The sequence below is a fragment of the Hippichthys cyanospilos genome, chromosome 11, assembly GCF_059441005.1.
Source record: "Hippichthys cyanospilos isolate Australia breed blue-spotted pipefish chromosome 11, RoL_Hcya_1.0, whole genome shotgun sequence".
Classification (NCBI taxonomy): Eukaryota; Metazoa; Chordata; class Actinopteri; order Syngnathiformes; family Syngnathidae; genus Hippichthys; species Hippichthys cyanospilos.
The window spans coordinates 1,107,718-1,120,506 of NC_142379.1; the positions used below are offsets into that span (position 1 = coordinate 1,107,718).

The window sequence follows — 12,789 nt, forward strand, 5'->3', positions numbered from 1 at the left end:
TACCAACTTAGCTATAGACCAAATATTGACTTTTTTGCAATTGAAAATGACTTCATAAATTTGCTTTCCCTTTAAATAACCACTAAGTTTAATGTAATGTCAAGTTGATGGAAATTCTTTCAGCGTCTTACCGTAATTCCCCAAATATAAGACGCAAGTCATATTGCAGCGTGTGAACAAGGATGGACTCGGACATTGGTTCAGCCCGCTCGCTTCTTTTATTGAAAATAATGCCATAACAACCTTGGCTAACATGAGCTGTTCGCTGCAGCAGGCACTGGCTGCTAACAACCAACTTATGTCCACCAGTTACGATAGTTATCGTAAGTAAGAATACGCCTGATAATGAAATGCACATCTGTGAGTCAAAACCCGGCTTATGTGGCCGACAGATCAAATTTTTTATCTACCTTTTATAGGACGCACCCAAACGTTTGGCCTTCATTTTTGGGAAAAATAGGCGTGTCTTATGTTTGGGGATTTACGGTATTCTTGTGACAAGTTACCAGATCAAAATCGCTTTTACTTTTGCATTAATAATTTAACATCAGATTCCCCTTTTTTCGTTTGATTTTTCTTTGTTGATTGTACTTAATTAAAGTGTTGAGTCCGTATTTTTTTTTTAACATTTCTTTGGGCTTCGGTATTTCCTCTTAAGTGGCTTCCGCCTCCAATGACGCGAGTCAGTGGAGTGTCGCAGATTGCGCAGCATGTTATTTGGATGGCGGACAGGATGGACGAGGCGAGGGAGAGCTACATCTGCGGAGAATGGAGATGAGGCTGTGGCATTCTGCGTCATGTACGATTATGCCCAGCAATGAAGACGTATGTTGGCGTCTTGGCAGCATCGTGGTTGTCACTCCGCTCTAATGGCCCCCCGCATGCACTATTTACACTTCGGATCTCCTTTGTCACTGGAATTTCAGGCCCTGATGGGATAAAGAATGGCAATGCCGCTTGAAAGCTGCTCCACGTTTACCTTATTCATGCTTCTCTCAATGAACTGTAGCTCACCAGTCGCAGTAGCACCGGTACTTTTGTGATTGACAGTTTGCAAGAAAGACACACTTGCCTTTGTACTCCTCAACTGGTTGCCAGCACATATCCTTCGCACCTTCTCTCGCTCTCACTCTCTCTCTCTCTCAAAAAAAAAAGATTTAGTGGTCTCATCAGACCACAGGACATGGGTCCAGTAATCCATAATTGCATGTTTTCCGTAAAATGTTTGTGGCTTTCTGTTGCTTCTGGGACAATGCAGGGTATAAGACTCGATTTTGTTCCAATTGATTTGCTCTTACATTGAAAACAAAATCTGTTGTTCCTGTCTGCATTAAAAATCATAACATTAAATATGTTTTTAAGGATGCAAATATTATAAATATTATATAAATATGAAAAAATGCAGGTACCTTGTTAAAATCTCACATCCCTCCTGAAGTGCCTTTGCATAGTCGGTGTTCTTTTTTTTTCTTCAGACCTCTTCGCCGCGTGTTTATCACGGTGACTCGCTCCTATTGAGCGCACACCTTCGGTGCACGGTACGCAGCTCTCCGCAGAGTTGACAGCGGCGGCCAGGGGTTGCGACGGGCGCCGTCCTCCACAACACCCGCCCTCCCGCTCTCAGCAAGTGTCACCATTGATTTGCGCTAACCGGGCTGCAGGACATTCTGCATTTCCTCGCAGCATATAGACACACATACGCGCACATCTCCAAATGCGTAACATATTTCACTTTAGCACCCTTGATCCTTTTAATCACCGCCGGCCCCCAGGCTGAGTTGGCCACAGAAGAAGCACAGCAGTTAGTTTCCCCTCCTGCGCCTCCTCAGTGGAATAGCCAAGGGAGCTTCCAGGCTGCTTTTATCTATTTATTCATTATTTCATATTCCCTTTTTAAGTTCTTTTTACATTTCATCTGTTCCAAGGTGACCTAAACCCCTCATTGAAAAAGGTATGACCCTGTCTTGAAAGCCTACTTTGAGTGTAGGAATCCACCATTGACAAATTGTTATCTGCGCAAAGCCGGTGTTGACGTGAGCAGTCTGCCAAGACCGAGCGGACGCCCACCGGTCTCGGGGCGACCGTCCGGAATCAAACCCCTTCTCGTTCTCCCCGTTGTAAGCGTCTGCTACTTGACTTTCCCGGGCAGCGAGCCCATTTCCTATGTGGCTTACCCGTTTGCTCGTGTTTGACAGCCACAGCTGGGTGCATTTAGCTTCACGTATCGATCGAGCGTTTGCCGTCCGTCGCGGTCGCCCGTGAGTGGCCGGATGCTGATTTTTCACCTGAAAGGAGCGGGGCATAATGGATGGGGGTGAAGGAAGGACACTCACCAGAATGTACCCCCCCCCCCTCCCCCGCCTCCCCCTGCCTTGGTTTGATGGTGAATCGAAAGCCATTAGTATTGAGTCGAAGCTTGCACGTTCAGTCTTAATTAGTTTCTGTCTTTTTTTTCTTCTTCTTCTTTATGCCTCACAACACAGAGCACAATTTTATCTACATGATGAGGGATTGGGAAATCGTTTATCTGATCTGGCTGTCAATCTGGGCTTTCTGGAAAGTCGGCCGTTTAGCGAGCGCCGTCGAAGGACGTTTGGAGGTGAGGGCAAGGATTTGCCATCTAAGCTGGGACGCATGGACCCGTTTCTTCGTTGGCGGATTTTGTAAATCTGGGAGATCAATCGGGTATTTGTTTTGATTGATGAACTCCCTCCTTCGGATATCCAAACTGTTTTTGTGTTATTGCCAAGGACGTCATTGTCAACACCCAAGCTTTTTCCGCTTTAGGGGCCCCTTAGTGTTCATCATATCGTGACTACATTCAGATAAAGAAAACTTTGCAATTTCAAGGTTGAAAACCCTGCTATAGTATTTTTTTTTTTTTATGCCTGCCGTTAGAATAATTGCACATAGGTTATCTCAGATTTGTTTCTGCAACATGTTTATTGGTAGACATGGATATTTTCTGTTGGAGTCGTTTTTGAATAAAGTGTTAGGAAACATGTCTGTGACAAGAAAAGCATCGTTACCTCATCTCAGGCACCGCGACCTAATCATATGGAGGAACAATATAGGGTCTGTTGCCATGTTCCTTGGAAGGCAGATAGCAGTGATTGCATGGACTGGTAGTGTATGAACTTCCACCTACTTCCCCCACTATCAGAAACGGATTGTTACCCTGCTTCCAAAATGTCTCCCCGACCCTATCAGGACAGGAAGTGGTTTGCCAACCCTAATGGGTAAAAAGGGGTGAACAGAAAGTGTATCCAGAACGGTACGAGATCTGTAAAGTTACACGTCTCAGTCCAAATGGAGACATTCATCTAAAATCTCACAGTTGGTTCTAGAGAGTAAAATAGTGTGGAGGGGAAAAATTATATCCATTTAATGTCTTCTGCATTATTGTTCTTTAACAAAAAAATGCACTCATATGTTTATTCCTGATTATTTGATCGTACTTTCATGAGGATATCTGAATTCCAATAGGCACCTCCCCCCTCCGTGACTTTCATCTTTGTGCATAGCCCAGAGACATGACACATTTTTGTCTCTTTTGTGCAGTTCGGTTCGTACAAGGCCGCACAAGAGCCGCGGGGGCTTTACGTGCAGCTATGTTTGTGTAGCCAATATCATCAGTCACCGAGCGCCGTCACTACCGCAGACCTTTAAATGGATGTCACATAAAGACGAATGGCAAGGCGGGCTGTGCGGGTTAATGACGAGCTCGCCATATCAGAGCTGCGGTGCACTCGTCTGTGAGGCCAATGTCATCACCGCAGAGGAGCGATCCAGATTATATCACTGGGAACACATTTCTTTTATATTCAGTGGCGGCGAGATTGATGCGTTTCTGCTTCTTGTCAGAAATTGGAAATTGCAAAAGCCCGTAACACACACATTGTCTTCTAAATGCGGGTGACAACTGTGACCACGAGTCACAAACAGGAAACCAAGTACAAAGCGCAATCGACCGGTATCGAGCCGAACCGCAGATAGCAAAAATGAACAAAATAATTGACTTGCGCTGAAATTCGTTTATCAAACAAATATATATTTTGAAAGAACTGATTAACGTCCGTTAAGGGTGTGTTCCAACTACAGGGGGATCACGCGCCTCAGCCTCTCAGAGAAGGTCTTTTCTGGGGTGCTGGAGAGGTGGATCCGTCAGGAAATGGAACCTCGGATTCAGGAGGGGCAGTATGGTTTTGGTCTCGGATCAGCTCTGCACCCTTGGCAGGATCCTCAAGGGCGCGTGGGAGTTCACCCAACCGGTCTACATGCGCTTTGTGGACTTGGTGACTCGGCTGGCGCGGGAACATCACACATTGACATCAAAATATACAACTCTTAATTTATTTGACATGTTTTTAAGCATGTGTTCATGAATCAAATTTTTAGACCCATGTTGAAATGTTTTCTTTGTTTTCTAATATCAAACAGAATCAATTCTAAAAGCACTCGATAATGACTGTCCTATTCCGGCCAGCATCAGTTCATGCGGTACTATTTGTACATTTCTATTGCAGAAAAGTAGTTGAATCAGTGCCACTTTTTCAAAGACGACAGAATGATTGCTTTTCCCACTTGTCAGGAAAAGCAATAAGAGACGTCTACGTTTGTCCCCGTCTTAACCGTCAGCTCGGGTGGCTTGCTCGCGCTGAAACGTGCAAACTCTTCTCGGGTTCTGAGCAGCTCAGAAGAAGACCCGGCACCAAATGACGCTCAAGAGCTTAACACATTTGCAGAGAAGAGGGTCATAAATTTTCATTTCCCGAAAAAAGAATCTGTTGAAAGGCACTGAATCATTTGGCTTTTGAATGAGAAGCACTATGGTCCGACTACTGCAATGAATCCATAAAAAGGCAGACTTGTTCAAATGCATGTAAACACCTCAATGTAATCATTCTGGATCGGAAACAAAATGCTTCTGGCCCGTGGACGCTTTGCGTCCTTTGAACATGGGAACCAGCTTTCTATCCTCTCTAGCCGATGTTTAAACATCGGATTTCGATTGCATCACTTTAACCCCTTGGTGTTTGGGGATTTTCCGCTCACCTGGCTTTATTGTCACCCAACCTCTGCTGACTTTGAAAGGCTCATAACATTGTCAAATATAAATTTAGTTTTACTTTCAACCCTTCAAAATGTTTCGTGGCATCAGCCTTATCCTTACATATGTATATCTACAGTATATACTGTATTCCAAGGCTGTTTGGATTCAAAGCATTTTCATTTTGTGAGGAAAAAAAACATTAACAGCTATTCAATGCTGCAGAATTCTGCAGACGGGAATATGCAGATATGATGTTGCATGAAATAAAACACTTTGCTGCTGCAAAATAAAAGCTTTCCTGCAACATTTAGTTCAACGTGCTGAAGACAAGAACTAACATTGGCTAGCATGTTATCCACAGTGACAGTTGTTGGATGGAGAAACAAACTAATTTGGGCATATCATAAATGACAACATTCTTACAAAGAAAATACAACTTAAAGACACTCATGGGCCAGATTTCACAGAGAGACAGAACAATGTGTGTGTCACCGACAGTGACTGCTCTCAACCGAAGCCACACCGTCCTTCCCCACTACAAAATGTAATAACAGCAGCCAGAGGTGGCGCCAAAAAGCAAAGATCAAGCCAATTAAAGCACAGATCTATAACTAAATCCCCTCCAAAACATCATTATTTCAGGTGCGGCCCATACGGCCTGCTACCACTAGATCCATGGATCTGGACCGGGCGGTAGGGGGACCTCTGATGTATAGCTTTGAATAATTTCTTGACCACACCGGGGCGTAATTGTTATGCCATACGAACAGTAACATCGAGTGTTGATCTGATGAGATGTAATTAACCTCGCATAACCTTAATATGCCAACCGTAACCTTAAGCTTGTGATTGTTAGGCAGCACATGGCTTTAAGATGGCCCACATAAGCTTAATATGCCATACTTAGCCTTGACAGCAAGATTGTCATCATCGCATGCAAGCAATCGTGTTGCTCAGTCTCATTTCACGCGCCGTTTTTGCTTGTTATGGTACGTTGCAGGAAGCCATCCGCATTATTCATTTGGTGACACCGTCTGCGCCGTGACATTTGTGCTTTCTCTCACCTAATGAAGCTCTTAATGCCTAGCTTATTATCGCCGAGCGGCAACGGGGATTAGCGGAAGCCTGGTTGTTTTTTTTTCCCCCACCGCAAGGGAAAAAGGTCATCCGTCTATCGTCGCCCTTCTTATTCCTCACGTCTTGGGTCCTTTGTGTTTGGCAGATCTTCAAGAGGTGGTGTTTGTCATCTGTAGTCAGAGCAACTCCTTTCACGCTAGGCAAGCGGAAAAACGCCGAGAGGATTTGCTCCAGCAGGCGCACGCTCGGTCTGAGGTAACATTCAACAACCTGCAAAAACTCCAAGCCCAAACAAAATTCAGGCGATGGACATTTTCCCACATTTTAAATGTGATGGACTGGCTTGCGAATGTTGAAGAAAACATTTTTTGTGATGTACCATCTACTTTCAAATGAATTTTCTTCCAGTTTAAGAAATGTTGCTGCATGTTTTTTTTAAAGAAAAAATCTGCATCATACTGGGCTTTGATGTATTTAGGAAAGTCAGACATTTGCTGCGCTTTGATGTTGGGATCATCCGCATCATCGTCATCCCGCCGCTCGACGTTTCTGCGGGTAGCGCCGACTTTGCCGTAATGAGAAGTAATGGCAGCTGGCATGTTTTGGTTCTAATGAGCCGCATGGTTCCCACGTCCGCTTTCTCGTTATGTTCGGATAGAATTTGTTTGTTTTTTCAATACTTTTAGAACTGCAGTGCACGGAAGCCAGCTTATTTTAAATGGAAAGTCAAGCCAAACAAATTCTTGACAATCATGTTTAATGTGTCCCCAGTTATTTAAACACGGCACTGATTTATGTCGTATTTCTGAACTATGAATTGAGCAGCAAAATCCACTTCTTTTTAGCAGCCATTTTGCCACTTGATGTTGACTGAGAATGACGTCACAGTTGCTCGGGGCGCACCTGTTTTCTGAGTTTGGTCATGTGACGTTCGTAAGTTGAGCTGTGATCGGTCGTCACCTGAGCCATAAGTGACAGCGAAATCATTTTCATTTTTGACAGTAGGTGGCAAAATGAAATGGATAGAAATAATGCATTTGGCTGATTTCATTGGAAAGCCATGATCTGTGTTGCCACTAAAGTCAGGGGTAGGTAGTCTTATAATCGAGCATAAATTGAAGTTAAAAAAAAAAAGGGGCGGGGGGGTTGACTTATAAACGAGATGGACTCGCAGAAAAACAGTAGCCATATCCACTGTTTAGACAAAATGTTTTTTGGGGGTTTGTAGAATATTCATCTATGTCTCCATTTTATTGAATTGAATTTTACGATCGAAACAAACATCCGAAAGAGGCCAGTAGTAATGTACATTTTGCAGATGTATGGCATTTAAAATGGCGCCTGAGTGATTTCAAAGAGGTTGCGTTGGGGTCTTCGTCCTCAGGTTCTGATCAAACGGTCAACATTTGTTGTTGTTTTTGTTTTCTTCCAGCAACCTCCGGTGGTTTTGCTCCTTCACGCTTTATCCGACAACGAGGGTGACTGGAGCATCCTTCCTCTGCTGCCTTAGTGAGTCCAGTGAACCAACCTCCTTTATCCTTGCGCATACCTGCCCTGAAAACTTTCAAATTCAAAGCTTTTGAATTTCACCACAGACATGCTGCATCACAATCAATCAGATGTCCTCAAACTTTTGTTGAGCTCTGTAGAAAACTGCCCTGTTTATAATCATTGCTGTGCTTTTGTTCATTGGGCATCAACCATCTGTTAAAGTCTCATGTTTTAAGGATTAGGGCGCGTTCAAATAAATTAGGTTTATTCTGGTTCTCAGCGCCCAAAGGGGCTATGAAATGCCAGGGAAAAAAAAATCAAACTTGCTTTTAACAATGTATTTCTCTCTGTCCTCAGTTTGTCTCGCTCCTTCGGGAAGAATTCCTCGTGGATGGTGTTCCTGGAAGAGGAAACGGTCGTGAAGGCGGCGAGGCTCGTCGGAGCGCTCGCAAAGTTTGACGAGAACAAAGTAAGCCGTCTCTTCCGTCGTTTTTTTCTTCCGCTCCTTCTGCACCCGGGCCCAATAAAAAAAAAAAAAAAAAAAAAAAGCAAGCGTCGTCAGGTACAAAGCGTCTGCTCAATTAAGAACTCCGCCATCTGCTCGGCTCGCCGTGACAGTCGACAGACGTGTCAGTCACGTCGCCACTGTCGTGCTAATTAAAAAGTCTCTTGGCTGGTAGTTAGTTTTTTTTCCCCCTTTAGTTTTTGCCGGCAATGTGGGTCAAATGTTGATCCTCAGCAAACCTTTTCACTAGCGCCCAGTTTTACATTTGGGTAAAAAACATGCAATTGTGGAGTGGATTCTGAAGACGGAAAAATCAATCTTGGCCGTGTTAAACATCCAAAAGCAAATCTCTGTTTGTCTACATCTCCAACTAATCAATATGTTCTAAAATGCTGTTTTGAGTTCCACAAATGGCGAAAGAAAACCCATCACCAAATCAAAAGTCTTCAAAGAACTCCATTTAGGATTCTTGAGCAGTGCCGATGGGATTTATGGAGAAGGACTTTTCATCAGGAATGGTTCCTCGGGAAGCCGCTGCACGACCACGAGTCCACCATCATCCATCACTACGCCTTTGCCGAGAACCCCTCCGTCTTTAAGTACCCCGACTTCTCTGCCGGGTGGGCCTTAAGCGTCCCCCTGGTGGTCCGGTCAGTCAACTCTTGTCAAACTTTAGTTTGAAGATTCCCAAAGTCCTCTGTGACACTTTTTTTTTTTTAAGGCTCGCCAAGAAAGTCCGAGAAGAGCCGCTGAAATCCGACTTCACCATCGACTTGAAACACGAGGTGCGTTCAAGTTACGGTGGTATGCTTGTATCTCAAATCACCCTTACCCATTCAGATGAATGCATTTTGGCTTTTTGCGTTCACAAGCTGATTTTCAGTCGACCGTAAATGGGGCAAAACCCACCCTACAAAATTCAAGGTATTAATGGTATATTGAAATACACTTAGTTGTTTTAGTTCTTAGTTCATATGAGTTTAGTTATACCAGTGCTTCTCAATTCAATAATTGGAAAAAAAATAAAGATGGCTACTTCGCGGATTTTGCTTATCACGGCTTATTTTAGAACGAAACCCCCGCAATTAACGAGGGACCACTGTATTAGGTATAATCTATAGACAAAATACCAACATTTATTGCTGGAAATTGATAAATATGTCTTGTATCCCTCTGAGTTGTCATTAAAACAATTTTGCGTTCAGTTTTCATATCAAGTATATGAACAGACGGCAAAAAAATAACCGCTTCTTAAATCATGATATCAATATCAAGGTGGGAAAAAATTACAATTATATCGCTTTCCAAAACGGTTCAACCCGAATCTGGAGTCATGCCAGTAATTCTGGTGTGCATTTTTTTTTTTTTTTGCAGGTTGCCTTGTACATTTGGGACAACGGCAATGGTCCTCATCTGACGGCCGTACCCGAGCTGTGCACGAACCCCGAGGACTCGCCCGGGGCCCGGCCCTGCGCCACTGTGCTTCGCGCCCATCATCCCGCCTGCGTGAGTCGCCGCCTCACCTGCAACCGTCGCAGGAAGTCCCAGGAAATTTGGGAGGCAAACAAAATCTTTTTTATTCCGTTTTCTCAATAGGGCGAGCCGGTAAACAAGGACAACATCTTTGTCGCGGTGAAAACGTGCAAGAAGTTTCATGGCGAAAGAGGTGAGCGTTTTTTCTCCTGTTTGTTCACACTTGAAAGTTTTTTGTATACTTAATGTTCTGCCTTTAAAACTAATGATGCTGAGGTTTGATTGACACGGCGCTAAAAGGTTTTATTTCCAAGTGCGGACAAGCTAGGCCGTAAATGTCAAATCATTTTTGCTTCCATTCTACTCTAAATGTCATACATTATTTCCCGTTATTTTATGTTGGGGCCATTTATTAAGACATTACCAAACGCTCCGCAGTTCCCGTCATCAAGAAGACTTGGGAGGGAGACGCTGTCTTTTTGGAGTACTACAGCGACCACGCCGACCCTTCCATACCCACCGTCGATTTGGGAGTGGCCAACACGGAGAGAGGTGAGTTGAGGTCTTCGGGTGGGGCGCATCCCTTCCGTTGGATCAGCTTCTAGTCGCTAGTCGTGCCACAAAATGAAGCTACTTTTAGACGCATTTCCTCACCGTATATAATAGCATACTGTTGTTATGTGGGGTCGGAAACTAGAGAGGTGCAAGGCAATGCCTGTGTTTATAGACGCGAATGCTTAAACTAATTTTGCAAGAATAAAACCGTTTTTATTTTCCTTTTCTTTTGCCATCCTATCGCAACACTGATGTTGTTTGGCTAATCAATGTTACGTGGATATTGGAAATGTAACATCCCAGCTGGATGAATCCTTTTCTCTTTTACTAATTCATAAGAGCGCTTTCCAAACGTTGCGCTTGGTCAAGGTGAGAGCTGCGCCTCCGGAGGTATTCCTTCTTGAGCCAACTTGTCCGAAAGGTGGCTTTTTTTGCTGAGTCACTTGCGTAAAGTCGCTGTGACAGGGTGCGCAGCAAGGCTCACGGTGTTCCCGGCACTTTCTCGCTCGCTCGCTCTCTGGCTCGCCCGAGGCTATCGGCCACTCGGGGGCAAATTATTCCAGACAGCGGACGCTATCGGACCTTTGGCGTTGCACCTTAATGGGATGATGCATGGGGCTGTAGTCGCTTTCAAGGGAGCAAAGAGAGCGGCGCAATGCGCAGCTTTCCATCCGTGACGCCGCGCCGGCTGAATCGGCGCTCCCGATCGCTGAGAGGAGACCCACTCAACCGCGTCGCACACGCTCTCTTTTCAACTTTTACTGGCCGTTCTTAAGTTGATTCTCAGCAAAGCCAGACTTGCTGGACAAGCCGAAATGAGCATGCGACACTCGGTAGGATTTCTCAGTTTGGGGGGCGAAATATACTAGGGTCCAAAAGCAGAACGACCTCAAAAAATGCCAAATTTAACAAGTTCCTGATTGTAAATCAGTTTAAGTTTTCATGTAAACATAATGTTCATCGCAATTACGGGGATACTAATCTGTAGCTTTTTCAGCAGTAAAAAGGCAATATTTTGTCTATAATTAATCTGATTACTAAATTATTTTTCATTCCTTTATATCATACTATTAAAAACAAATGTTGCCACTTGCTGTCTAGTAAATATGACATCACAAGTACTAAGGACGCAGAGCATGACCAATCACGGCTCAACCGGCAAACCCAGAAAACTGGTCAGCTGTGATTGATCAAACCTTAAAAAACAAAATTTGACACTTGCCATTTGGCACAAATATTATGTAATAATATATATATATATATATATATATATATATATATATATATATATATATATATATATATATATATATAATATAATAATAACAACGATATAGAATAATACTTAGTATTAATAATGATTTTTGTATGTGTTATGCTTGCCAGTGCTTTCCACTCTGGTTAAAAAAAATTGAAATCAATGTTAATATATGTTCATTAATAATATCAAATGATAGGACTTGTCCTTGGGAGGGACAAAAAAAGCGAGTTGAAAGCGGACGGACGCGCACCATTTCCTCCTGTCTGTTGCTTTTCCCCGTGACAACCTGCAGCGTTATGCTAATGACGCCCGGCAGTCAGCGGCCATCAAGGCGTCACCGCTCGCCTGTCGCTTTTCATTCAGTTCCGTATTTATTTTTCATCGGGTGGCGTGCCGCGCCTGCACGGCATTAATGCGTTGGCACGCGAAAGAGCGCCCATGTCAAGCGGAGGTCAAGAGATGTGAACCGAGCTCCGTGATGGACGGGTGGAAGTGCTTTGATGTATAATTCAACACCGTGGAAGCAAAACATCAGCAAAAAAGCTTATAAACCAAAAAAAAACTTGTTGGGAAGATGTATTGATGTACAGTGGCGCATGCCTTGAATTTCAATTGTCTTTAGTATTCTGTTATTAGAAGAAATGGGCAAGGAGAGCCGCTGTCGACAGTGCACTTTCATCTTTTTATTGACTGGGACGAACAGTATTGTGTGCAAAAATGACCCGCATCGAATGGGAGAAAATGGAGGGAAGGTTCAGCTGTCAACTAGGCCTTGTCATGGGTGGCATTTTCCAAAAAACACTAGGATCCGAACAAAAAGCTGAGAAAAACAGTTTGTTTTTTTGGAGAAAATAATGTCGAGAACAAAAACCACGACTGAGAAAGCGCTTTTCATGGTAAATAATCCACTCGCAATTTTCCAGTCAATAGTGTTGGATCGAAAGGTCTTACTTCAGTAATTTGTCATTTAAATTCTGAGACTGACTCTGATTGGGGGTCATTGTGAGCAAGAAAATGACCCGCATGGAATGGGAGAAAACGGAAGAAAGTTTGAGCTGTGGACGAGGCCTCGTCATGTCTTCCCCCCGCGTTAATACAACCAGTGAAACGACAAACACGTCAATCTATTTTTACTCCTTGGCGCCACAGCTACACTTTAATGTACCGTGTACAATGTAAAAGGTACCTGCGCCTTTTACATCGTACACAGTTTTTCTTTTACTCTCCAAACGAATACAGTATGACTCGCCGTTATTTGTTCAAGCAGACATTTCGTCACGTACAAACTGCGCATTGTGGCCTGTGGAGATTTTTGCCGCTTCTGATGAACGCGAGCATCCCAGGTAACGTTTTGTGAAGCGCTGGCATTTTAAT

At 43.7% G+C, this 12,789-nt stretch overlaps 1 protein-coding gene across 1 annotated transcript in view; it reads left to right on the top strand.

The window, feature by feature from the left end:
• Nucleotides 1-12,789, top strand: part of b3glcta (beta 3-glucosyltransferase a) — a 30,288-nt gene that overhangs the window by 14,053 nt on the left and 3,446 nt on the right. Inside the window, exons 5-12 of the mRNA XM_088427099.1 lie at nt 6,276-6,385; nt 7,563-7,639; nt 7,979-8,090; nt 8,640-8,776; nt 8,848-8,911; nt 9,501-9,632; nt 9,723-9,792; nt 10,038-10,151. Of these exons, the coding sequence (XP_088283225.1) occupies nt 6,276-6,385; nt 7,563-7,639; nt 7,979-8,090; nt 8,640-8,776; nt 8,848-8,911; nt 9,501-9,632; nt 9,723-9,792; nt 10,038-10,151 (816 nt within the window). The remainder of the gene's footprint in view (nt 1-6,275; nt 6,386-7,562; nt 7,640-7,978; nt 8,091-8,639; nt 8,777-8,847; nt 8,912-9,500; nt 9,633-9,722; nt 9,793-10,037; nt 10,152-12,789) is intronic.